Here is a 27,424-nt window from a genome sequence, read left to right on the forward strand (position 1 = left end):
GGTTGCAATCTATCCGCCGCCGTCACCACCACCACCCAAAGATAAAACGTAGACAAAATCTGTATCTGCCAGAGTCTAATGGTCCATGTTTATTAAAGAAAAACTATGTACTGAACACAAAAATATGTTGTAGAAAAAGGTGTCTAAAAATGTAAATACTCTATACAAAGCGTACAACAGTTCAGAGCCCAAAACGTTACTTATTCAAATTTGGCTTTAACATTATAAAATACAGTGCTTTGATTACAGAAAAGATTACTGCAAGAACATACAATAAATGCAGAATAGTTTCTTAAAATAAAGGATAAACATATACAAAATCCCTGTAAAGTAAATTACAATACAGTTTGTTACCATATGTCAGAGGTTCTTCTCAGAGAAGTCACTGGTGTAGAAAAGAAAAATTCACGTTTTGATCCCAAAACACACCTCTATTGATATCTAATTTTCTATTCAAACATGTCAACGTTTATGCCCAGACCTTCTGCATTGAAATACACACAACACTCACCCATCGTAAATCAGCTACTTGATTGACATTTACGACTTGAAAGGAAAAAAATGCTCTTGCGACGTTTAAATGTTGTCAGAGTATATAAAAGGCCTCATAAATTTGTGGCCATAATACTTAGACACACATGAGTCATATCAATTGGTTCATGCCTAAATTTTAGCGACAACTGGATATCTGTCCCTTACCGCCTGCTAAACACGAAGGGTTTGGCCTTATGGCATTTTGTATGACTATCTATTTGTTATTCTACAGAATAACTATCATCCCATGATATCCTATATTTAATATAGCCCTCAGACTGTGGTGACCTGTTTGTCACCTCCCTCTGTGATGCACAGGGGATATTTCAAGAATGTAAGGCTTTCTTTGAGGCCGACAGCGCATTATCTGACTATCGTTTACAGCCTTTCAAACTATACATTTTTCACTTTGTGGGCCATCAGTGATAGCCCCCAGGTTAAACCTTATATCTAGAACACAGACACAAGACGGGTCTTGACCCGTCCTAAAAGACAATGCTTGTATTTTTAAACACCAGTTGTAACCAAACGTTAACCCCCGAGTAGCAGATTGAGTAAAATATTTAGTATCCCCTGCCATTTCTATTACATCAATAATTTTTTTTTTTTTTTATTTTATTTTTTTTTAAACAAGTTAAAATATGCATTTCTTTCTACCCCAAGGGGTAACTTGAACTTCTTGATACCCTATAAGGGGATATATATATACATACATACTGTACACACACAATGAAGCACCAATTTCATCTGACGACTTTAATGGGTAATACGGTTCAGACAGCAGCAATATATAGAATTACCCCCTAAAAGTGGTCCTCGATTTTGCAGAGAGACTATTAGTGAAACAAGCCACCAGATACTGTATATTAGTTTATGATAAAGCTGCAGTAGGACGAAGTTGCAATAACCTGGGACAAGGGAGTTATCAAGTACAAATTCCCCATATATTCCAAATGCATGTCATGTGCTTGTGTAATAAACACCGTAAACACTGATGTCACCGGTCAAGCTTGATTTCCCAAGGCGTGACAATATCTTACTAGATGAGCAGAAAAAAGTAGCAAGACTGTCACATGCTGACATAAATCAATAGGCAATCTAACAATATAAAATGACTGTTGAACGTGTGCCAATTGTAGCTAGTTCAAATCAATAAACTCAAATAAAACAGAACAAGGTTACCTGACCATTTTCTTACAAAGAAACAATGATTTCAAACAATGAAGAGAACAAATCTTATTTGTGTGTTAACAGCTGGCTGCAGAATATTGTAGATTTTAAGTACTGTAGGTCTACTTTAAATAGATGTTATATAAAGGGGGTTATTAAAACTTCAAAATAAAAAAAATAAATCATAGGTGATGTTCTGTAAATATTATAGCACTCTCCCTACAGAGGACAGAAATGACTAGCTCAATATCTTTAATCAAGTCAATATTATAGTAACAAGTGCTTTGAAGGCAACGTTTAGTTCATATACAAAAATAGTTATAATAGTATTCTTTATATATACCACTAGTATATATATATATATATATATATATATATATATATATATTATTTTTTTATTTTTTTCTGGCCTCAGTGTCCAAGCTGAAACATACTTTTTTTGTAGTACCACTTAGAGTAATGCAGTGCAAAAGCACGTATGTGAAGGAGCAGGTGACGCGAGACATGTTATATGGCATCAACTGCAAAGATATGGTGCTTATTTCACAGTCAATAGACAAACTTTCATGTGTTTTGTATTTACAACATTTGCTGTATTCAAATATGTTTGAGGGACATGGTTTGAAAAGGTGAAGACATTTATTTTTTCCTTCACTTGGTCTTAAAACATGATGCGCACAAAAAGGAACCAGAATTCCCCACACATAGTAACAAAAAAAACTTAGCTACTGTACCCCCCTTTCCCTATGCCTAAGGGAAACCGTGGGCGACTACACATGCTGCTAGTACCTGTACGCTCACAGGAGGCCCGAGCCTCCACTTCTGGGAGCTTGGGGTGAGCTCTTTTTTTAGTGCAGCGCCTCCACCTATGAAAGATCCCAGTGTTGGCAGGATGACTCCTCATAGGACCCAATACAAATCAGTAATAACAATATCACACTAGATAGACAGATAAAACTCGGTTTTACTGTAATAGTACATAGCATATACCACACTCAATACAAGGCAGAAATAATATTATGCAATAGTCCACTACCCCGAGTTGTTCCCCCAAAGTACTGAGGGTGCCTTGGGCACCTATAACCACTATGTTCACACAAGCAATCCCACCCAAGTGTGAGGTAGTGCTACCTCCCTGTGATGTGTAGGTGCACGTTGGTACCTTCCTGGTCACAGGCCTGACCAGGGAATAATGAGGAGGATGCTGGATTTGGGCCCACGCAGCGGGGCCTCCAACACAACTACCCTCACACCTTATCGAAGGCGTGGTCAATCTCCAGCCGCAGGGTTCCACTTCTCTGCTGCCACATGCAGCTCTTGTCCAAGGTCACAGGTCACCGTGTGGACGTCTGTCCACCGGTGCAGTAGTGCGGCTGTAGTTCTAAAGGGAAGGGTCCCTATCGGGGCCTTCCCTACAATACTGAACTATAGCTGGCTCAGGGCCTACCTGGGGCCTAGGAGGCAAGATCTGGCCTAGTCCAGGAAGCTAGGAGAACGTGGTGTGTGTGGTGCTCAGAACTGGGCAAGTGTCCTATTGAGACATATAACATAATATAACCATTATATGGTGGTTCGGTGATAATGGAGTGCCCCTCAATAAGATGCAAAGAAACTGAGTAGTACTGTAGGGGAAGTGACAAGTGGAGTCAGTTGGGACAACCACAGGGATGTACACAGTAATCACCCAAACAGTATATTAAAGAAGGCAATAAGCATGAAAAGCAGGATTTCAATAAGGCACTTTGGCACTTTACCTGCTGATTCCCAGGGGCACTCTCCAGATCAGTGCGTGCAATCCGTCCGTTGGTAGATTCAGGAAAACAGTGGGTGCAGACAGAGCACAGCTCCAGACGTCCTGCAAACCTTGATAAAGTACACCTGTACGAAACGCGTAGGTGCGTTCCTCTTGTCCTATTTTTGTTCCCTGTATGTGTTATTAGCTTTCAATACAATCTTCATTTTTTACAACCTCGGAGTGGCCTGGTTTGTTTCTTCCTGCTTGACATTGCAGGACGTCTGGAGCTGTGCTCTGTCTGCACCCACTGTTGTCCTAGTCCAGGAAGCTAACTGCTCCCTGGACACTACCTTCCTCCTCCGTCAGGACTGCCAGAGTCAACTTGATCCACACAGAGGATATCCGGCTTCACAACGGCTGCATCTCATCGCATTGGCTGGGACAACCCATGTGTTCTATCACACCCCCCCCCCCCCACCCTCGAGGATTCTGGGACTTGTAGTTCCACCTTGGTACGTGCAGAGCTATTCAAAGATGATCCTGCCGACACTGCATATGCGCAAAATGGCCACCCCCACAATCTCCCCAATCGCGTGGAGCTCCGCAGACAGGCTGAACAGCGGAGCAGTTCCCCGCACCAGAGACAGGGTAGTGGGACTACACTACACTGCATAGATGGGGGAAAAAAATAAATTACCTTTACAGATATATATTTGTAAAAAAAATTTTTACAGTTTCCCTGTACTCAAAATGCTGTTACTGCACCCCTACACAAAACATTAATGAGAACGTAGGCTTTCAAATTTAGATTTGGAAACCGTTTGTGTCTCAGGATAAATATATGCCAATTTCTTTACATGGCAGATAAAAGTTGAAACTAATGCACAGGGGTGTGCACCAGAAAAACTTTACCCAGACGGACACTCGAGATGAAGCGGTTATGGATGCAGTGGATCCCTTGTTTCAGTACCTTGAGCGGCTGGGATTGAGTATCGGTTTATTTTGCCTTGGATGAGCCAGAGGACTTTTTTTGAAGGAAGTACTACAGAGGTGGAAACTGGCTTTAAGAAAGGCTAGTGCCCAAAACATAGCCCCCTTTATTGGACATTTTGTTTTCCTAAGCTATTACAGTTGTCCTTGCATTCAAGTTCTGTATAGTTATAACACTATCAGTTACCAGTGGTATCTTTCATTAGATGTTTTATCTTGTAGTGTTCCCTGTCCCCATTTTCAACTTTGAGCTCAGAGGTTGGAGTGGAGTCGTTAGGACTTCTTTTCAGCATCACCATGAATATTGTTCATTTGTAATACGTTCTCGTGATGTGTCTTTATACTGTTGGCAATTAGAGATTTTTTTCAGTACATGAGTGCAAGTTATTTATTTAGAGCGGTGGGTAACCTTCCATTATAATACTTTTGAGAATCAGGTGAGATTCTCTTACCCTGTGCACCGTTTATTTAATGGAGTCGTTTTTATAGTGACGTCTGATCATATACATTTTTAATGAACAGGGGGGTAGCCATTTATTTTTTTAACCTAAAGCAAATATTTTACATAGTTACGTATTCAAAAATAGAAAGAAACTACATTACTTATAGATGTAGCCCTAACGCTCCACTAAATGACAGCTCATAACATCCCGTTACCTAAATCAGTAACATGATATTTTTACAAAATGTTAAAACATCCAGAAAGCGAATAATATGCAACAATAACAGAGGGACTAGCGAGGGAGAGAACAGACTGAGAATACTGCCTAAAACACTCCTCTATAAAAAAAAACCACATGGTAAAATACAGTACCTGTGACTACACCAGAGATACTTGGGAAATATCACACTCTCCTCAAAAGCCACTTTTCAGGGTCTGGATGAGAGTAACACCATGTTCAGGTATGATTTCACCAACGTAACATTAAGTCCCTGTGTGAACCTTAAGGAACTCTTGTAGATATGCACTGCTAGGGGGGCTGGGGGGGGAGGAGGCTCATCTTTTGCATATAATCATCAGTAAAGGTTGTTATAGCCAATGCAATACAGTTTCCGGGAGAAAACAAAATGACAACATTACTTGATTGGCCTTTAAATATACACATTGAGGCTTAACCGGACGTTACCTCAACTGTCACTTAACAGCGCTTTGTGGATCTATTAATTTCTCAATGAATTATGGGCTTATGATTGCAGTTGGATAAGTGATTCCATATTGGGCTGATTAATTGGGACTGTAGCGTTATAAACTGCAACAGATATTGATTATAAAAGAGAGAGTCAGGATTCATTTAAATCAGCAGGAAGGAACTCCCATGGGGGAAGAGAGTAGCGGTGCACAACCAAAAAAAAATAAATAAATAAATGGATGGCGGCTGGATCATATGAAAAATAATAATAATAAAAAAAAAAAATGTATTCTCTACCTCAGCAGTACAATAAAAACATCCTTCAGGAGCAGGAACACTAACGCGTTTCGCGCAACCAGCGCTTTGTCAAAGAGTAGCTATGCTTCCAATATAAAGGTATATATAGAAGTCCTAATGCCATTTGCGGACGCCCCCTGTGCACGGACATAACTGCACCCAAAAGAAATGGGAAACCAAATCTAGTCAAGCCATGATCAGTGTAGTGACAGCTGTGGCATAAGAATATGCTACAATAGCAATGATTTATATGGCTTATTAAAACAATACAAATTATAATAAAAGACAACACAAAAAACAGACAAAGGTTATTAAACATAATCCAGGATGTACTGGCTGAATAATACCATGTATATATAACAGATGAATAAATGATAAATACATTGGTGCAATATATGGGCAATTGTTGGAGATTGTTGAATGATGCAATATAATGTCTATATTACATATAAACAAAATAAATAGAGTGCCCATAGCATAAATCAATCAGTATTGTCCATAATTCAATATTAGTTCAAAAAGCAACAAATCACAAATATATATATATACACACGTATACAGTACATATAAACAACAAGACAGAAAAGAAAGAAATGCTCATTCGTTATAACTACAGGAGTCTTAGAGGCTATATACTGTACCATGCTACAACACAAATGAAATGTGAAAAGGTCGGTGCTACCAAGTATTCACGATTAATAGCAAGAATCCCAGAACGAAACAAGAATGAACAAGCTGACAAAAAGCCAAGCAGCTAGGATTGTACTCTGCTCTAGTTCCTTAAACAAATGTTTAACACCTATTGCCACAAAAATCAGTAGATATTCAGTTCTCCGCCATGACGATAGAATCTTCTTAAATCATGGGTTTTACCATTTTCAGGCACCTTCTGACATACAGTAGCATAACATTAAGTGTTTCTTATCTGGTATTCCTCTGTGTATTAGTCTTCCCTGTATTATGGTCTTGCATAATATCCCTATAAAGTGCTGCACACATGGTTAGACCTAGATTAAAAAAAAAATATATATATACAATTCAAGTAGGTGATGTAGCGAACTCTGCTTATTGAAAGCGTCAAAACTACATTTCCCCCCCCCCTCCTACTTCTACATTCTTACCAACGCTGGAATAGTTTGGTGCTCCTCTTATAAACCTGTCAAACTCCTGATTGTGTCACCAAGGCAGGCCTGCACTCACTGTGCGGCCCCTTTCCGCTCTCCCCCTCCCTCCCAAGTCCTCTTTACCCCTCCGTCTCCCTCCCCCGCGAGCCCGCTCACCCAAGAGCCCGCTCTCCCCCTACCCCAGGAGCCAGCTCTCCCCCTCCCCCACGAGCCAGGGCAGCAGCACGCTCTAGCATTGAGGCACTTCCGTGCCTGCTGCTTGCTAGAGCACGTGCGTGAAGTCCTGCCTGCTCTGCCGCCTCCTCCGCAGCAAACCGAGGTAGCGGGGGGGGGGGGGTCATTGGAGGTGCAGGGGGAGTATTGTGTGGGTGAGGGGGAGTATTGTGTGGGTGAGGGGGAGTGATCGGGGTATGAGAGATGGGGAGTGACGACGACGACGACTTTTTTTTTCCTTGGAGCAGTTCGGCCCTTCTCACTTTACGAGGTGTCCAGGCCTGACTTAGGTAACATGATCTATTGTTACAGTTTACAGCTCAAACTGCTGGGAACATTGATATTATTCTGCCAAACAGGAAAGTGTTGCAAAGACTTTGCTTTTTGCAAGAAAGACCTGCATTTTGGAGTCACCCTTTGTGCTCTATTGCAGAGATGCACAAACTGGGGGCGCGAGATTCTCTGCGGGGGGCACAGAGGCCCTGCGCGCTTCCTGAAGGCATTTAAATTAAATGCCTCTGGAAGCAGTGAAGGCCTTTGTAAACTTCACTTACCTTGGCTCAGGCGGCTTCTGGAGACGCGTTGCCATGGCAACGTGACGTCATGACGCCAGGACGCAGAGCCAAGGTAAGGAGGGGGGAGCAAGGAGGGGGGACAGCCAGCAGGGGGGGGGGGGGTGCAGGGGAAAGAAAATTGTGCTCCAATGCTCTATGGCTAGAGGAAACGTGCACAGAGACAGAAATCCCAGTGTAATTATCATTTGTTAATCTGGATAACCTGAAGCTGAACCAGAGCTGAACCTCTGCTCTCAGCTTCTTCCGATAAACACAAGTTTATTGCTGGTAAAATAACAACAAGAACAAGTTGCCAGGGTCATTAATAGAAATCCGACTCCTGATGATGTTGCAGCTTTCTATTGAGCCCCGGCGTGAGGTTGTCCCGGCCAGCTACATGGTGTCCAACAGACAAGCATTCTTGGATATCTCAGAGTATGGAGGGTTTCGAATAATAACCCAAAAAGGTTAGACTACAGCAGATCTGCTCCTAGAGACCCTTGTTTCCATTATTAACAGAAAAACATGTAAATAATTATCAGCAATGCTTGCTGCTTTAAACAAAAAAAAGAAAGAGGCGCGGCGAAGAGACGATTTGGTATTGTGATTTCTTGCAAGAGCATCAAATGTGTTGCATTGTAAAATCATAACCCACAGGAGATTTAAACTTTGTCCCTTTTTTTTTTTTTGTTATGTGCCAACTTCATCTTGCACGTTCCTCTTTTCTTTTTGCATATTAAAGTGCTCAAACGTATATTTATTTATTTGAGGTGTAGCTGTTTATTCTGGTACCAAATTTTATAAACCTCTTCATGTGATACAGTTATTGCCTTCACTTTTTTTCCCCCCTCAAAACAAACCTTCCGCTATATATACCCCAAAGTTACTAAAGGGTGCCAAGTCTTAACACACCCGAAATCTCATTCAAGAGAAAACAGTGACATACTGTACAGTATAACTAACAAATAGAGCACAGTCATGTTTCCCAAAATCAATAAGAGGTGTGGAATTTCACTCAAAATATATTGCAGTTTAAATGCCTAAAAGAGCAGATCATGGTTGGAGCCCCAAACTAAACTACTCCCGCTGAAATACTCATGTATTTAGGATAATGGGACTTGCCGTAAGTGGCAAGGCTTAGTAGCACCTTTTTAGTAACAGAGTCAGAATGGCTGGAAATTAAAAACATTGATGATGTTCTATGTCGCTTATTAGCCAACCTGGCCATTTCTTGGTATAGTTAGCAATGTTTTGTGAAAAACATGTTCTTGGCATGTGGCAAGTTGACACATCACAAAAGGTAGAAAGCTTTAAAGCAACAATCCCACCCATCAACTCTAGTCTCTTATTTTCCTCATTAAAAAAAAACACCGTCCTCTGGACCTGAAACATCAGGGATTGTTTCTTTTTTCTTTTGCAAGAAAAAAACAACGATGCTGTGTGGATAACCAAACACTTCACAAGAGGTCATACATTTCTACCGGCCACAGAGTGAGGCCGACTTGAGAGGACACGAATTCTTTGAAGGGAATTTCAAAATTCATCATCTCCATAGCTTGTAGGGTCGATGTTCAGCTGCAGGGGCCTTCCCATATTTTTACTTCTTGATTCACACCCTCCCTTCAACCCAGTTTGTTGTATTGCTTTTGCAATAAATACTTTCCATTCTGCACCTCGTGCTTTGGAAGATTTAATAAAGCATAACTGATGTGTTCGTTTAATAGTAAATTATTATTCCAATTTATACATATAAAGACAGAATAGCAATATTTCCATAACAAACCATTGGATTAACTTTATATTAAAAGCGCCTAGTCACCAAGGGGTCTAAACTGCACAAACTGCCTATATAGTTAGCAATTACCATATTTTAACATTCAATTGATAATTTACAAATGTGCTTAATAAACGGTTTAACTTTAGATACAGTGCAAAAGACTAATTCCAAAAGAACATCAACATAAAGGCTGCAATGATGAGGGACAAAGAAAATGTGAAAATATTTAAAATAGTAAGTCATTACAAGTCATCTTCTTGTATTATTATGCGTGAGGGCTTGTAAAATTGGGATGGTCTGCGGGGGGCACGAGGTTTACAGAGGAACTTAAATTAAGTGCCGGGGAAGTGGCGAACGCCTCTGTAAACTGCACTTACCTTGGCTCCGGCGGCTTCTGGTGACGTGTCGCCATGGCAACAAAGTGACAAATGATGTCGTGAGGTCATGTGACAGCAAGTTGCCATGGTAACGTGATGTCATGACGCCGACATAAAGGTATGATGGGCAAGGAGAGAGGGGGAACAGCCGGCAGGGGGGGGCGCAGGGGAAAAAGATTGCGCTCCCCTGATAAAAACCATAGTTATATACTGTCACTACCATCAAACAAACTAAATAGGGATGATGTATTTATTTGATTTTTAGTTTTATATAATGAATTCTGCCCCACTGGATAATGCAGTGTTGCTGGTGCCGTTTTGGTTTAAATCTTTCCAGACAATGGCAAAGTCATTTTAAAGCAGTAACGCCTTCAGAACTGTACTATACTGCACTTATATATTATTAGCTGCCTGTGCTATTGCTATAAATTTAACAATGGTTGCCCATATTGTCAAATAGGAGGCCACCCCATCATTTCCATCCCTCTCTTCCCTCTCTTCCCTCCCTTCCGCGCATCCTCCCCCCCCCACCCCCCCAATGGCATTGCAGCCTTCTATTGCTCCATGGATTTTGATTACCCAATAAGGATCTGAAATGCCAGCAATTAAACCTGTATTTCGGGACCCAGCCCCCCCCCCCCTAAAATCTCCACAGGGGGGTGGCTTGCCCTCACTTTGCGCACCCCTGTATTAAACTTCCTTGGGTTGCTATAGCTAATACTAACCCAGCTTCCTCTTTTGAAATAGGCAGCCATATTGCTGCGCTGGGAAGCAGAATCTTCGGCGATCGACCGTGGAAGAACTTATCAATCAGTAGCTTGAATAACGGGCAAGAGGAAATGAAGCATCACATGAAATGTTCTATATACAGTATTTGGACACTCCTCTGCTACAGCCCAGGGCAAGGATCTGGATGACCATTTTACTGGTCAGTTCCAGTTCATGTTTTGTAGTGCTGTTACGTGAAAGCACTTAGTCATGTAATGCACCCATTTACCATATTGAACATTCAATTGATAAATTTAAGAATGTGCTTAATAACCAACTTTTTAAATGTACAGTAGGTTAATGCAAGACTAAAAGAACCAACAATAAAGGCTTAGAGCATAGAACATTTTACAATATCTAATTGGATTTCAATAATACAAAAAAAAATTATATATAGGATGTTTCTTCGTAGGTTTATTCAGCACAATACTTTGTTTGCTTTCCTTTTTTACAAATTAAAAATATACATGCTGAAATAAAATGTGTCATCAACCATTATCAGCTGTAAGGAATCGGGGAGCGCGTCCCCCGCGGCACACTCCCTCCTTACCTGCTGCCTCGTGCAATCCCGCCGTCTCTACAGCGCGCGCTCACAAAGGAGCTTTGTTGACATTACAGAATCTGGCTCCACCCCCCGCTTACGGCACGCATCAGCGGCGCGCACACGTGGTGCGTGTGCCCCGCTCCCCTGCTGCTCGTCAACTACCCTCATCACGCCCACCTGTCTCCTGTACCACTCCACCTATCCTTGCCTACGCTGAGGCCGCACCTCTACTCCTCTCCTCTTTCTCTTTGGTCCTGCTCTCCCCTATATCCTCAGCTTTGCCCCTTGCACTTTGGTTGAGCATATTTCCTGGTAGCGCTGGTTCTCCCACTTCCTGGTTCCTCGCCTTGCTCCGTGTACAGTCGTCTTGCTTTCAGATTGATCTCCTGTGTACCAACCCTGCTTGACCCTTGGACTCCGCACTTCTGGCTGACCCACTCCGGCTTTCCTCCAACCTTCCGCATCTCTCCAATCCTGACCATGGCTTACGGACGTCTACATTTCTACTGGCTCCAATCCCTGACCACGGCTATCGGACTCCGAACATTCTACCGGCTCCTACCTCTGACCTCGGCAAGTATCAAGAGTACTCTAACCTATCCATCCCGACCCGGTTGCCTGACCAGCCACTCTCCAGACGTGCCCCCGTGGCTGTGGGTGGCGGTTATACCCATTCCCACCTCAGTACCGGGGTCCCGCTTTGTTAGTGGCGAGCACAGCTAGCATCTTTCCTGTGGTACATTAAAACAAAGTCATGGGATTGCTCAGATGCTCTCTCAATCCTCTCACTTATTGAAGCTGGCAACAAGAAATCAAAACCAAGTAAAAGGTAGTGACATCTGCACACTGCAGATTGAGATTAAAATTAGCCAAATTTGATTTATGCCATTTTGCGAGATATCACCCGGCCAAAACAGAGAAGGCAGATCATGGAGGATTAAAAAAAATAATCAATTAGCAGATGTGTTGTTTTTTCTTAAAAAATCAGATTAATTGAAATTATAAACAAGAACACCATTTAAACAAATAGTAGTAGCAGTAAACTAAATATACATTCAGAGGAAATATATCAAATGGAAATATTACTGTATGCTCATTTGCATGTCTTAGGCATGTCTGCAACCCCGCCTTTCACCATTATGACCCAGCACTTAATGCTTTGCTGTGGAGGGTTTTTGTCACTTTGTCACTTTTTTTACCCACCATAATTTAACTAAGTATAGACACACAGACACACAATCAGGTGTTTGACTGATTTATGACAGGAACACCAACTGATTTCAGCTTAGGTAAGACTGTAGAAATATACATTGTCGCATGCTTTACATATACAAAGAAAAAAAAAATGAAGAAGTAGTTCTGCTGCTTTAATATATTATAAATACACAATTGTAGGTCCTGATTAATTACACATGGCCATGGTATATTGCAGGGGTGTGCAAACTGTTGGAGTTGCACCCCCCCCTGCTTGGTCCCCCTGGTGCTCACGCCCCACTTACCTCGCTCAGTGGCGGCAAATTACACCGCGTTGCCATGGCGACGGGCCATGTGACATCACATGGTCCCGAGTTGCCATGGCGACACGTCACAGCACACATCTGAATCGCAGTAAGTGAAGTTGCAGAGGCCTCACGCGATTCCCCGACATTTAATTGAAATGCCTTGGGAAAGAGCGCCGGGCCGCTGCAACCGCCTGCGCCCCTACAGCAAAAACATGCGCTCCCCAGTTTGCGCACCCCTGGTATATTGAATTAAGGCTGCGCTTACAGTGCCGGCGACGCGACGTTGTGGAAAAACAAATGTATTGCTGCCGTCGCATGTGCTTATAGTAAGCGCGACGGAGTGACACGAAATGTGGAAGCCGGTCAAAATTAAATTTTTCAGAGGCTGTCGCCACATGTGACAGCCTCTGAACCAATCAATGGCCAGGTCACTTGCGACGTCGCTGCAAAGCGAAATACAACTTTTGCGGGTGGCGACGGCAGTGGGCGACGTCATCCGTCGCGTCGCCATTGCGCGCAATATAAGCGCGGCCTAACACATTTTAGGCAGATCTTTCATACAAATCTACATTTACAAGGAGTATGTTTGCCTCGATATTTAGGTTCCAGAACACCTCAATATATTCTTCTACGTTTAGACCTCTGCAGATATTTACAGTACTACATACATGCTTTTCATGTTGCAGTTGATTGTTAGCTCTGCATATTTTTTTCCTCTTTCCAATGCTTGTAATTCGCTTTAGTGCGCCTAATGGAATTTACAATCTGTTCAGGCTTGCATTCATTGTTTACTCAGGGGCTTAAGCCACAAGCTGGCCTAGCCCGAAGGCCATAAACTCATGAGTTCACATATTGAGCAACCGTGCAGTAGTATAGCCATGACAATTCTATTTATATTCCTGTTGTCACAGAAATGTAATTACATATGGAAAATAAAAATGTTTCGTTGCTTTGGACATTTTTTTAAACCACAATTTTTCAGTAAAACAAATTCATTATGAATCAATGTTACAGTTGACTGCTACCTAGAAAAGAAAAAAACAATGTTAAGATATTTTTGTAATGAAGCTTTCTACTAGCCATATTATTTCATGACATCACAGGTTGCAATACCTTAAATTCGAGCAGGGGTGTGCAAAACTGTAGGGCGCACGACGCCTACAGAGGCCCTGCACTCTTCCCGAAGACATTTAAATTAAATGTCGGGGGAGCGTGAAGGCCTCTGCAAGGTCCCTTATCTTGGCTCAGACTTCTGGCAACGTGTCGACAAATGATGCCGCGGGGGTCACATGACGCCGCGTTGCCATGGCAACGTTACATCACATGACGACGTGACATCAGAACACCGGAGCCAAGGTAAAGAAGGGAGGGAGGCGGGGGGGCGCAGGGGAGAAAGTTTGCGCACCCCTGAATTAGAGGAGCGATTCCTAACAGGGGGTTTTGTGAGGTGCCTCCAAGGGGTTTGCCAGCAAAACTGTGCAATGGGGAACCCAGGCAGTAAAGTGGGTACCTGAGTTTGTGTGGGGGCTGCGCACTTAGTAAGGCCCCACACTGCACCTTGGAGGTGGGTAAAATAGCCGTCTGTTACAGCAGGAACTTCCAAGGTTGTTTCCCACATTGCTTTGCATCCATGTATTTGGCAAGGCATTGTGGGGCATGGATTTGAATGCTCTCGCAGCAACAGACAGCTTTTACAGGGCCTGCTTAATAGCGGTGTCACTGCCCCGGGCTCCATGCTTTCCCCGTACCCAACTTCCGTAATCACAGTTTAAATATGTGGTGGTTAAACATTTAAACTGAAGTTGGGTACAGGGGGGTGGGGGGGGGGAAAAGAGAGACAGAGAAAGAGAGAGAAAAAGGCCTCCAAGCACGAAACGGCACATGACACTGGCTCATGGGAGGAAGGGTAAGAGGACACACACACACACACACACAGTACCAGGCCCTGCCATGTTCCAATCCGCCCCTGAATTACCACCCGTGCCGTGAGGTGCAGTTGGGGCATTATTAAGAGTGTTCCCCCCCCACAAGTTCAGGACACTACACTGCCTGGGATCGGTCAAACCGTTTTGTTAGCAACAGTCTTGAGTAGGTAAGAAGATTGGGGTTCGTGGAACAAATATTTTCTAGCAGGTGGTTCACAATGTAAAAACGTTGGGAACCCCCGAATTAAAACAACACTGCCATTGTACATACAGCAGTTGCTCTTGTATATGGATTTAATAATCCAATTGCTAAAACTGGTGTAAACGGTCACCTATTTATTCGCACATGACCAGAAGCCTCAAATGAATGAAAGAACAAACAAGTAGGTGGTGTTGACACAAGATGGATAAACATCAGGTAAAGCATGTACAGTATATGGAACGGCTGCACTTCTAGAAGTAAAGGTATGAATAGATGTAAAGGTATGAATAGATAAGAGCCTGTTCCGGTGAGTAAATGAAGCACTGGAAGCTCACACCAAGTGAACAAAATAAACCCAAATCACCGAACTAGAAATTGAATAAATAAGAGACGCTCATCGCCATACGGGAGCCTGCTGAACTACAGAGATCCTTCTGTAACATTGTTCTGTGCTTGGTATTCATGTTTACCGTCTAACCAATCTCAAAAACACACAAACGGTGCTACCCCGCACTGGCAATCGCCATCCTACTGTATGTCCACAGAGGAATGATAGGTATGCGTTGCCTGAAGCTACAAAGCCCCACACCGTATGAAGATTGCATAGATAACATGTCTAACTAGAAAAGGTTGAACATAGGAACATAGTGAGACGTGGACCCTTGTGTATCAAGGCAAATTGGTGTGGTCATTGGGCGAAGAAAACTGCACCAGACGTTTCAAAGAGAAAAAAAATGTCCCTCGCTTTGAATCTTGCTTGCAGCAATAGGATTTATTCCTTTGACACGTCTGGAGCAACTTCTGTGCTCACAAATTGCATCACTTTTGTCTTGATACATAGACCATATTTTTTTTCCATCACACCAACATGTATGAGTTAAACACTTCTCACCCCCCCAGCACAGTGTGCATTGAGAGCAGGGACAGGCAGAGTACAGAAGGGCTCTGACCAGCTCTGCCCCCCCATCTCACGACTAGCTCCACCCCCACACAGCCTGCCTCCTGCTCTCCGATCGTATTCCTCCTCCTTTCCTCCCTCCCCTTTCTGAGCGGTGGTGACTTGAACTATCAATCACCGCCGCTGATCCAGTTTTGTAGCTGGGGAGCTCTCGTGGTCGCAGCAGTGATTGACAGCCCAGTCATCACTGCACAGGCGCCCGGGATTTTACCATCCCTTCGTGATCATATACATATGTAACATTTCTAGTTACATGGGACCATTAAGTTGTTTAGCAGAACAAAAACTGAAATAGAAATATAAGGAATCATTGGTTAACAGCAATTGAGTAAATTAACAAACATAGAAAGGAACCTACTTGATGGTTAACAGTAGAAAAAGCATGAGTGAAGATTCAATGCAATATACTCGAACATCGCCTTCTGCTCGTAAAAATGGGAATGGGAGGAGAGCTTGCCATTACATGAGAAGTTGCCATTACAACACTGGTCTTTGAGAGCAGCCAATCAATATGAGAAGAAAGTAAGTGATGCCAGAGAACTGTTTGGTAACACCTTGGGAGCCAGATATGGCTGTAATGCAAACCAGATGCTGGCCTTTTTGGCACTGAGGGGGCTGTCAAATATGAATTTGAAAATGTAAACATACAAAAATTATTGGCAAAACAAATATATATTAATGTTCAAATGGAATATTAGTTGAACGTTAAGCGATTGCATATAGTATACATTGCTGCTGCAAACTCTGTCAATAAAGCTTTTTAAAATAAACCTACACGTATACAGACCGGTGTATATCCAATAAAAAAAAATTAAAAAAACGAAAGGCAGCACGTTTTGGACCCAAAATGGAAATAGTGACCAATAACAGGCCAAGCTTTGCCAAAAGGGAGGTCAAAGTTCAGAACTTGCGTTCATGGCCGCAGACCGATTTCCCGGGGCCCAGGACTTGAGTTACGTCTGCCCCCCGTCCGCCCCTTGGCGGTATTGCGAGCCCAACGCCCCCACCTATTTCACACCTCATGAGCCCCCTCTATTTCCCCCCTTCTTCCCATGCATTTCTCTCCCCTCCGTCTTACTCCCTCTTCCTCACGAGCCCCCTCACCTCTCCCGCCTCGCATGTATTGCTTTCCACTGCGTCTCACTCACCCCACCTTCCGTCAATTACCCCACTCTCGCTCAATCCAAAAAAAAAACCACCACCCCTAAAAACATATAACCCACCCCCCAATACATAAAAATAAACACCACAATACAGATTATAAATACACCCCAACCACATATTAAAAATACAACCCCCAATACAAATACAAAAAAAAAATAAAAATAAAAAAATACAGATATACATTGTCAATGGTCAGGACTCGCATGGTGGCTGCGGGGGGCCCGGCCGGCGCTGCAAGTTAGGCACGACCTCTGGCCAGGCCCAGCTGCCAGTCCTCTCGCAACAGGGCCCCGGCTCTCCCTCAGCTGCAGGCTCCTCTCTCACTCTGTCCCAAGCCGAAGTTCCGACATCAGCACGTGCCAGGCCTCCTTCTCCTGCCGGCGTGCGCCAGAAGCTGGGCCAAGCTTACTTCCGGCACGCTGGCGTCAGAGAGGCCCGTCGTGCACCAGCATTGGAAGCTCGGCGTGGGACAGAGTGAGGAAGAGGCCTGCAGGCCTGCAGCTAAGGGAGAGCCGAGAGGACCGGCAGCCAGGCCTGGCCCAAATTGCAGCGCCGATCAGGCCCCCTGCAGCCACCTCTCCCGGCATTCCCCCCCCTGTCGGTGGCCCTGCATGTGTTCATAGCTTCATACAGATATGTAGAATTGCTAGGGAATTACTGATTGAGGTGGTTCTGACAGGATAGAGTTGTAAGGGGCAAATGAAAATGATTGGTCTTTGAGCAATAAGGAGCGAAGGCAAAAATAAATGCAACATAAAATCAGTCTCTGAAGAAGCTTGACAAGACCCCAAAAAGTCAACATGGGGCCGATGTACTAAGCACAGCAAAATAAAAAGTGTACACTTTGTGTAAAATTGACACATGAAAATCAAATTAAAATGGTTTGTGTACATACACCCATGTACCAAATGTTATTTCCTCAGTGCGCCAAAAATATATACTCGACAATATTGGTGCACACAAATGGGATGCGCATGACGCACCGATGTACATTAAATATAAAATAATAATAATAGTATGTGTCCATTAAAAAAAACAGTTGAATCTGGCCTAGGACCTAATAAGTTTGTGAAAAATTGTTTGCGCAGAGTTAAATTACTATGCAGCAACCCAAAATGTATTCTATAGGTTAACAAAATGTAGTATTTTCACAGTTTGGCCATTTATAAATATTACTCAATGTATACGTACTAATACTAGTTATAAATAAAGAGGAGGGGGAAAAAAGGAAGCAACGCACAAAACATCCACAAAGTCAGCACAGTAGTCAAGTCGTTAGGAAAATTAAAAATCCCTTGTTTAAATGTGTCTGGTTACAAAAAGGTTTAACAAACAACGCATTAGCAGTGCCCCAGCCATCCCTCCCACCCCCCCCCCCCCAACCTAAAATAAAGCCTATCCTATCCTAGCACATTTTGCGCCAAACAGGGCCTTTTTCCATATAGCCTTGGCTGCCATGTTGACATATTGAACTGTGCAATGCCATGCCTTTTATTCTGCTTAATGTACTGTTTGCCCTGCTTGGGAGTCTGCGCGCGGAGACCTGAATGCAGCGTGTTCTGCTTGCACAAAGCATTGGCTGCTTTGGAAGAGGAAACGCCATCCTAGCACCAGGTTTGTGAGTGGATAAATAATAAAATCCACATTATTTTATTTTAAAAATTGTATCGGGTATTCAACATCATGACAATGTATCATATAAACAACCTCCATGCCAATCACTCGCAGTTTATTAAAGGTTGTACTACTTTTTAAAACAAAAATTCTGACGCACAAAATTGTAAAATAGATCATCAGTAAATGGATTTATACATGGCTTGTTTTAAAGGAAAAAACTTGTCTGTTATTTATACTGAAGCGTTGATAAGTGTAAATATCTTTTCTTGTGTAGTTGGGTACTAGGATTTCATCTGTCTCCGTTTGTTGTTTTTATAGTTAGGGAAAGCGCCCTACCCAGATACCATCCGTAGCAACGAGTAAGCTTATTCCCCAAAAGGGTTCCCCAGATAGGAACTTTAGTGCATAGATACATCAGCCCAATCGGAAGGTCCATAGCCAACTCAGACCCCGTCTGCCTAGAGCTGGCAGTCCGTGTACAGCACCGGGGTATTGATCCCTAGGAAATAGGTCAGTCAATGCCCGCAAGGGTCTCACTAGTAAATAGGACATTTCGGATACTATACAGAAGAGGGACGATTTAGCCGACACAAAGAGAAACAAACCTAAGTACCCCCCTGGAGTATTAGGATATGGGTAGGGTTGGACAGGCTGCACGGATCCAGCACCTTGAGAAGGTATGAGAGACTGAGCAAAGTCATGTACATAGTTAACCGATGAAAAACGCCGTTGAAGGAGGGTTACATTTTTTTTTTCCACTGGAAAAATAAGTAAAAACAACAAAACCAATAGATTAATTTTCTCAAAAAGGTGGGTATGTTTTCTGCATTTGCCTAAACACTTCTAATAAAGCTGATTACTTAAATAGGTAATACCTACAAAGAGATATGCAGCATTGGATCACTCCAATTGTGAGAAGTTGTATGATAATGGAACTACAGTAAAGTTGCTATGTTTGTCATTCAAGCATTTCTACAAATTGTATCATCACTTTTACTAGGGCTAACAACCCAGCAAATGTGTCAACTATGACAGCACACAACGGTGATCAGTCAGGTGTTCCAATTTGCTTGGACGCCTTCATTCCAAGTATAACCAAGTCAGAGCTCTCTCTCCACATATTGTCAGAAATGTGAAATCTCAACTATATGAAAAGACACGTATGATACCATTTGGTAATATGTTTCTATAGCAACAAAAGAAGAAATACATTTAAAGACCTGTGTAACCAGGCATCCCCTGGGCTACTAATGCCCCTACCCAACACGCAAGCCCTGGTACTAGCACAGGCAGTGTTGGGGTTAAATCTATGCTCCTTGCTGCCGCTGTAAACAATTCCCTTAGGTGACAGGGGGCGGCCCTACGGCCTGGGTACTGCCCTATCAAGGGCTCAGACCTACGACCCTCCCCTGGCTACAAAAAGAGCTGCAGACCTAAATTTAGTTAGGTCCTGAGAGAGAGTTGGAAGTGTGGAGTCAGGGCTCTGGTTCACCTTCCTTCCCCCCCTCCCGATCTTCTACCCCACATTCCACTAGGGAGTGTGGGAGACAAGGCTAAACCTTTGGGGCCTCAAGCCCTGGGGGTTGAGTCCAGGGACAAAGAGAGCAGCAAGCTGCAAGGTGATCTTCTGCTGGGTTATGTAGGGTCCAGTGGAAGGGAGTCTCTCTTGCTGAGGAAGATGTATGCTATAATGCAGGGGTGCACAATCTTTCCCTGCTGCGCCCCCCTGCCTGCTTCCCTCCCTGCTCACACCACCCCCCCTCCCTTACCTTGTCTCCGTCGTCAAATGATGCCGCTGGGTAACGTGATCCCGCAGCGTTATTTGACACAGAGTTGCCGAAGACAAGGTAAGTGAAGTTGCAGAGGCCTCACGCGATATCCCGGCATTAATTGAAATGCCCTGGGGGAAAAGCACAGGGCTGCTGCGCCCCCCTTGAAAAATCTTGCACCCCCTTGGGGGGGGGGGGGGTCGGGAGGGTGCCTCCAAAATGGTGAAGCAATGAAAACCCCAGTTACGGTTTTGTACTCTGCCTGAGACTGCAGTTCTTCAGGGAGGGAGAGAGTGTTTCCCCAGGGGACTGCAACTATCCATGATGGGCTCTGTGGGAATGGAGGCGCTGTACCATCAGAGAGAAGAATCACCCAAGCACCTAAAGCCTGTCCTGATGAGGCTGCGTCCCCGCTGGTGCTGAGCGCGCGGTGCTTGCCGCTTTTACTTACATAAATCTATATGTGCAAGTCCCCGCTCACGCGGTGCATGGGCACGCACGCACGCTCACTCACTCACGGTGCTTGCGTAAACAAACAAAAAATAACTTTCAAGCGCGCTCAACTTGCCCGCAATGCCACCCCCCCGCGCGCTTGCGAAATAGGCAGGACACCCGGCGCTCATGCTTAGAGAGTTGGTTACGTCACCGCTCTCAAGCATTAGCGCGGTCAGCGCCAGCGGGGCCGCAGCCTTATCCCCACTGCCACCGGCAGAAGCTCAGAGCTTCCTGTGAGCCAGACAGGTAGCACCAACGCCAGGTAACCACAGGAAATCTCCCTTAGGGTGGGGGAACACGGGTTACACCTAAAAAAACAAAACGCTTCAATGAACTGAATACAAAATCCTCAAAGAACTTAACAGTTTCTCAAAGATAGCTATTTTTATTTTTTACTTTTAAATGCCACAAACCAACTAACACAACAGTTTAAACATCTAATTAATGTGCCTCACAAAACATTGGAATCAATAATAGAGGAAGTCACCAAAGAAAAAGGCAAATAGGTCATTAAAAGCCAGTTATACCACCTTTTTGGAGGAAGAGTACAATAAAGGCTGTACTGTATACAAATACAGACAAAACACAGAGGAAGAGACAGGGAGGGGCCCATATTCCTTTTACTGGAGAAGATTTGAATCATTCATTTAAACGGAGCAGAACTCTTTCCTAGAACAGAGAAAAAGCTTCACAATATTGGAACAGAAAAAAGAGGGGAGATATGCAGAACGCATTCTAAATTTGTCACTCAAATGTAATAAAAGTTCTGATGGTTGTTCCAATAATGCACCTTTTTACAGAGGAGCTTTACATACCTTCACTTGTAAATAGTAATTAATTAAACAGACACAGGAGATGTTGAATGATGTCAGCCAGTCTATCGAACAAGCAATAGAGCACAATAACAGTTAACACTCCATAGTGAATAATGCTGTTTGGAATTTTTTTTATTTGTTAAGGCATGCCCATGGAAAGAAAAATAAATAAATAATAATATAGGAGTGAGACATTCCCAACACTGAATTAAACCAGGCCGGAAGACTAACCTAATGGGATTTCATGTAGATTTGTACAAATACATACTCTTTCATTGTAAAAATACAGGTATGTGCAAATAGAAATAATGAGAGCCCTTCTCTTAAGAAGATTACAAACCTGTGTGGGCATTAAAATAAGTAATAAATCAGTTCTAACATTTGCCTGGTTGTCACAGTCAAGAGACTTGAATTGCTTCAATTAAGCATCAAGATTGAACACAGGAAAACATAATAGAATGACATCAAAATATTTTGACTATCTTGGGACTATGGTAAACCATTAATTGAGGTCTCCTGATCAAAATGAAAGTGAGTTTATAGAACAAAAACATTGACATTTTTATCAAAGTACACTAATAAACGTTACATATTAAAGCAAGTTCCTTACATGTGCCTGGCCACTGCAGCACGTACATAAAGTATTACCGGACAATTACAAAAATAAAACGCTGAATCACAAAGCAATTATGTTCACTAGCATTTTGTAACTCATTGCCATTACTTACCAGTACTTTGTTTTCTACTTTATCTCCCTTGACCTCAAGTTTTACCTTCTTCCTTACTGCAATCTTAATTTTTCTCCCAATAACATCCCTGATGCTTTCTGAAAATAGAGAGTCTAAATTAAAATACACATTTCCAACAAAACAAATAAAATCACTAGGACTATCGCTTTTAATATGTTTAACAAACAATTCTCATCTCCCCACACACACACCCTGGTGACAATAAACAGCCCCAGAACTGTGTAAAACAATCCATGGAAATAAACTTTTATAAGCTAAGTGGCACTTGGAGGTGTTTGGGGGGAACCAACAACCCAGAATAAAATGTATGTAGAAGTGGAGAATAATGGTTAATGCTCTGCTTGTAGTAATATATGTTATACACATAATTTGCTTTTGGCAATAGAAGATTGAGGGACTCTATTCATACAGCAGCCTTCCTACTCTTGGTAACTGGCCAAGTAGGAAGTCATTAAAATCCCACACAAATCCAGATTGTAAAGGGACCATTGGTCTTTGTGTAATAAGGGCTGGGGACAGAAAGGTAAAAATGAAACCGTGGCTAATATTTGAATAAAAAAGCAGCTAAAGATCCAAACACACAACAACTCTTAACGCAATTCAATTAAAATGCCAAGTAATTTCTCTCATTTTTGTAGGTGCCGCAAGAGAGGGAGATGGTATGATATGGTAGGATCATAGCACCTTCTCCCGCTCCCTCCTTTGTTACTACGTGGAAGAAAGGACCAACATGGTTACCCACCCTTCTTTGCTATTTATTTTTTACATAAGTAATAGCAATGAGGCCTGGGTTAGTGAATATTATTTCTGGGGTTCAGAGTTAATTAATGCCAGCATTACTTACACTATTTCCATCTCAGTACACCTGGTTATTTGGGGAACATCACAACAACTCTAGATCTGCCAAGGAAGAATCTTGGAATTGATTTTCCCAGGATCTGGGTTAGGGATTGATAAACTTGGCAGTGGTTTGTCATGAAGCTGCGTGTTCCTTTGGCCCACTAACCAATACATTAACTCTTTTTCTATTGGTAGCAGGGCTGGAACACTAGCCCACTAATCTTCACTTTACTTTTCAGGGTCTCTCCCAGAAGGTCCGACCGCCACAGTTTGGATGTTTTCCTACAATCCTGCCTACTCTTTATTTATTTTTAAGTAGCTTTTTATAGGCAAACCTCAAAAAAGGTGTTGTAGGGGGAAGTGTCATTTTTGTAAAGCTGCAGCTTTGAGGTACGAGCAAAGAAAAACATTAGTTTGACAAAATATGTAGTCATATAAAAACACTGCGCATAATGTCTACAGAAAATATCAATTATGAAAATAATTACATGGAGGAAGCTCACTGTACAGGTCTATGCACATAATCATCCAATATGTGCAGTTTAAACAGTTTTTAGACAGAGAATAGAGCAGGTAAAGCGGAGTGAGACATGGTGAAGCACAAGTGTTTTTAGTCTTATATGATGGATGCAAGCAGTCAACGTTTCAGGTCCCAAGCCAAGCCCATAGTGCAGGCGCGCACAAGGCGTTGCACGCGCCTGTCACCCGAGCGATCTGTGGACTTCAGATCGCTCACGACGGGGGGCGTTGCATGGCTGTGACATCACAAGGCTGGTTCGCTATCAATGGTCAATGGCTAAGCCACCCATGTGACGCGCCCACCGCACTAAACTAAAAAAAAAAAAAAATCTTGTCTTCTGGAAACGCTGCCGCGATTTATCGCACGCGGACTATTGGCGGCCTCATAGAGGAGCCGTCTCTTATTCGCGCCGCGCACACCATCGCAATCACTATGGACGAGGCCTTTATAGTCGTCATCGGGATCAGAGTAGCACAGATGGGATGTCTGTCTATATTCCAACCAACATATCCACTTTGTCAGTAATTTTTATTGTTAAAAATAATATACATATTAGAAATAGCTGTGTTAGTCCAGTCTAGTGCACAGTAAATGAGTACTTCAGTATTAGGTGATACCTTTTTTATTTGGACTTATTGATATTAGAAAACAAGCTTGTCTTCTAATATCAATAGTTTGTCCAAATTAAAAAAAAAAAAGGTATCACCTAATATGGAAGTACATACATATATTCATGTGTGTGCCTTTTTAGACAGTTGGGGGGGAAAAAACTAATTAAAAAAAAAAAACACCTGCAGCCTTATCTCGTGGTGCAGCACAATGCTCTCATTATCCCCAATCCCCACATTGCCTCCAACGAAAATATTTCTATAGAAATCATTTATTGATCCCAAATACACTCCATGCCCTCTCCTCCATGGATCTAAAATCTAGTCAATACTGCACATCTCACCCAGCTCCAGCAGCCAGAAAGGTTAGCTGCAAGCACACCATGCAGAGCCACGCCCACCCCAGTAACCCCTTTGTTGCTGAAGGGCAAAATGCAGTGCTGTCACCTTCACCAGCAAAGGGGTCAGTGGCAAGAGCCAGCCAGGGCAGAAAGGGCAGATTTCCTTACTACTAAACATAAGAGGGGGGGGGGGGGGGTGGGCTGACAAGATATATTTTTTAATTACAAACATCTTACCTATTAATTCTTTGGGAACCTCGGAGCTGTCTTCTGTCATTTTCAGCCCCCTTGTCTTTGAAGGCTAAACGGTGCCAGGCAGCAGCAATCTGCACACAGATCCGCGCGCAATAACAAGGTGCTGGTGCAAATCCGATGGGGAATAGCTATCTGATGCCGCTGCTACTGTACATGCCCACACCACAGCCCCTCCATGCCCCAGATCTCTCTCTCCTTCAACACAGGAAATAAATGTATCCTGCTTGAGAAATCCCTTTGCACTGAGTGAGTAGGGGGGGGGGGGGGGGAGAGGCTTAAAGAGACAGGGAGAGGGGGTGGGGTGTGAAACAGAGATAGGAGGAGGGGAGGCTGATAGCAGCAACGTCTCCCTTAACCTTTATTGCCTCCTTTTTTTTCCCCCTCTCTCCCTTCCTAGGCAGGCCACAGTTCCCAGAGATACTTTCCCTCTCCGTTTCTTTGTAACACTGCCCTCCTCCCTCCCTCTCTGGCAGACACTGTACACCTACAGGGCTGAGGTGGATGTGTTTCAGAGCATATGAACTGAGCAGCAGTGCAGAAGGAGTGGCACCCCAGGGTGCAGGGGACAGTCCTTTACCTACACACACACACACAGCTCGCGAGAATGAACCGCAGGGAAACCCAGCCAGCTCCACACATCTCCCCCTTTAAAGCAAATCTAAATCACCTTCAGCTATCCACGTGCAATGTAACGTGTGGTTAATGTGAACGGAGGCCGCCACATTTACATATATCTTCACAGCAATTGTCAGTTGTGTACATGTTGCACTCGGGTTGCAATCATCAGGAATCAAAAATGACAAACCAGGATACCATTTTCCCTCTTGACATCATGTGTTTTGCAGCCTGTGGGAGTATATGCGTGGGTATTATTTCAGGGTACAGCCACAAGAAGTATACTAAAAAAATAAATAAAATGTGTCATATATTTTACGGTGTTTAGTGCTACATGTTTGACCCCAAAAATCCCAAACTATTTTTTTAGAAACTGGTTACTTTTCAGAAACAAGCAGATCACCAAATCTCATTACTCTAAACGGTTGCTAAACATCACCCGGCAAAAATGAAAAGAAACCTTTTAGTAGCTACATATTTTTATTTTTTACTATTGTTTTCTCCAAAACGCCAGATGTAGCCCTGCAAATCACTGCTCCAGGTTAGAAGTTTTCTGGGCAGGGACTGGGAGCCATCTGCTGGTGCAGGAAGAATTCGTCTCCTCATTTGCTTGTGTTTGTTTATTCCTCACCTCCTCTCAGTTTCTAAATGTTAAGCAGAGAGCAGATGGAAAAGCTGATTTAGAGGGCTGACAATACCACAACAAACCTACAAGTTCTTTGCTTACCCAGCTAAACCGTCTCACATTGGAAAGCTTATGTGAAACTGGGCCCATCTGTTAGTAATGGAATTAAAGGGATCCATTTAAATTCACAATAAGAAATAGATTGGTGTATCATTGATTCTAAGACGTGTTTCATGAAGATTTATGAGAAGATCATTTTATATTTATGTAACAGGTTTCCCCCCCCCCCCCCCCCGATCGCAGATTGTACTGTGTGGGTGCAGGAAACATATATTGTTACTCGGTGTGGTACATAACCTGTTGGCTCACAGGAGGGCTGAGCTTCCGCCACGGGGAACCTGGGGCAATTATACTATGGACAACTTACTTACAATGATGCAGCGCCTCCACCTGCGATGGCTCCCACCAGAGGGGGAGTGGTTCCTCGCAGGACAATCAATGATCACATAGACAATGACTTATGTAACGGGTATTCCACCCCACCCAATCTCATATATAGTGTGGGTGAGTAGAACATGTGGTGTTACCGGTGTGGTGCGTATACCTGCAGGCTCACAGGAGGTCTGAGCCTCCGCTAATGAGAGCCTGGGGTGAATCCTCTGGAACGGATCTTCTTTCAGCGCCTCCACCTATGTAGGATTCTAGGGAAGTGTAGAATGACCCTACATAGGAACCCAATCAGAAACCACACACACAGTGATTTATATTATAACTAATGACTTTACTACAAAGAATAATAATAACCTGTGTCCCTCTCACAAGGGGACACTGACAGTGACGTCTCGTAGGACGATTCCCCGACACCAGGTGATCCCACCCAGTGTCCCAAGAACCCCACCCAATGTCCCGTACTCCTACAGAGATAGTCACTGGGTGACTGCGCAGTCACTAAAACCTCTAGGCCTGTTGGTGCACATGTGATGACATAATACCTGCCGAGCACTCCGGTGCTCGGGTCAGCAACAAGCTTCTAAAAGGATCAGTCGAGCGATGCCTCCTTCTGATCCTCCACTGCACTCCTTGTACGTGGACCGCTCGAGCGGTCCCACTCCGGAACAGTCTCTGTGGACCCCAACGTGGGTCCAACCGCTTCACGGGAACAACGATATTTCTCTGTGTCCCTACCTACATAAGGGACACGTGCTGCACTA

At 43.3% G+C, this 27,424-nt stretch overlaps 1 protein-coding gene across 2 annotated transcripts in view; it reads right to left on the minus strand.

Moving 5' to 3' along the window:
* Window positions 1-25,475, minus strand: part of CARMIL1 (capping protein regulator and myosin 1 linker 1) — a 295,265-nt gene extending 269,790 nt beyond the window's left edge. Inside the window, exons 1-2 of one of the 2 annotated variants that reach the window (XM_075585565.1) lie at window positions 24,956-25,475; window positions 22,389-22,486 (exon numbers count right to left, since the gene is read on the minus strand). In XM_075585565.1, coding sequence (XP_075441680.1) covers window positions 22,389-22,486; window positions 24,956-24,995 — 138 coding nt within the window. In that variant the 5' untranslated portion in view covers window positions 24,996-25,475. The remainder of the gene's footprint in view (window positions 1-22,388; window positions 22,487-24,955) is intronic. The other variant, XM_075585566.1, reaches the window with a different exon arrangement.
* Window positions 25,476-27,424: the final 1,949 nt, after the last annotated feature.

Source organism: Ascaphus truei, chromosome 2 (genome assembly GCF_040206685.1).
Source record: "Ascaphus truei isolate aAscTru1 chromosome 2, aAscTru1.hap1, whole genome shotgun sequence".
Taxonomy (NCBI): Eukaryota; Metazoa; Chordata; class Amphibia; order Anura; family Ascaphidae; genus Ascaphus; species Ascaphus truei.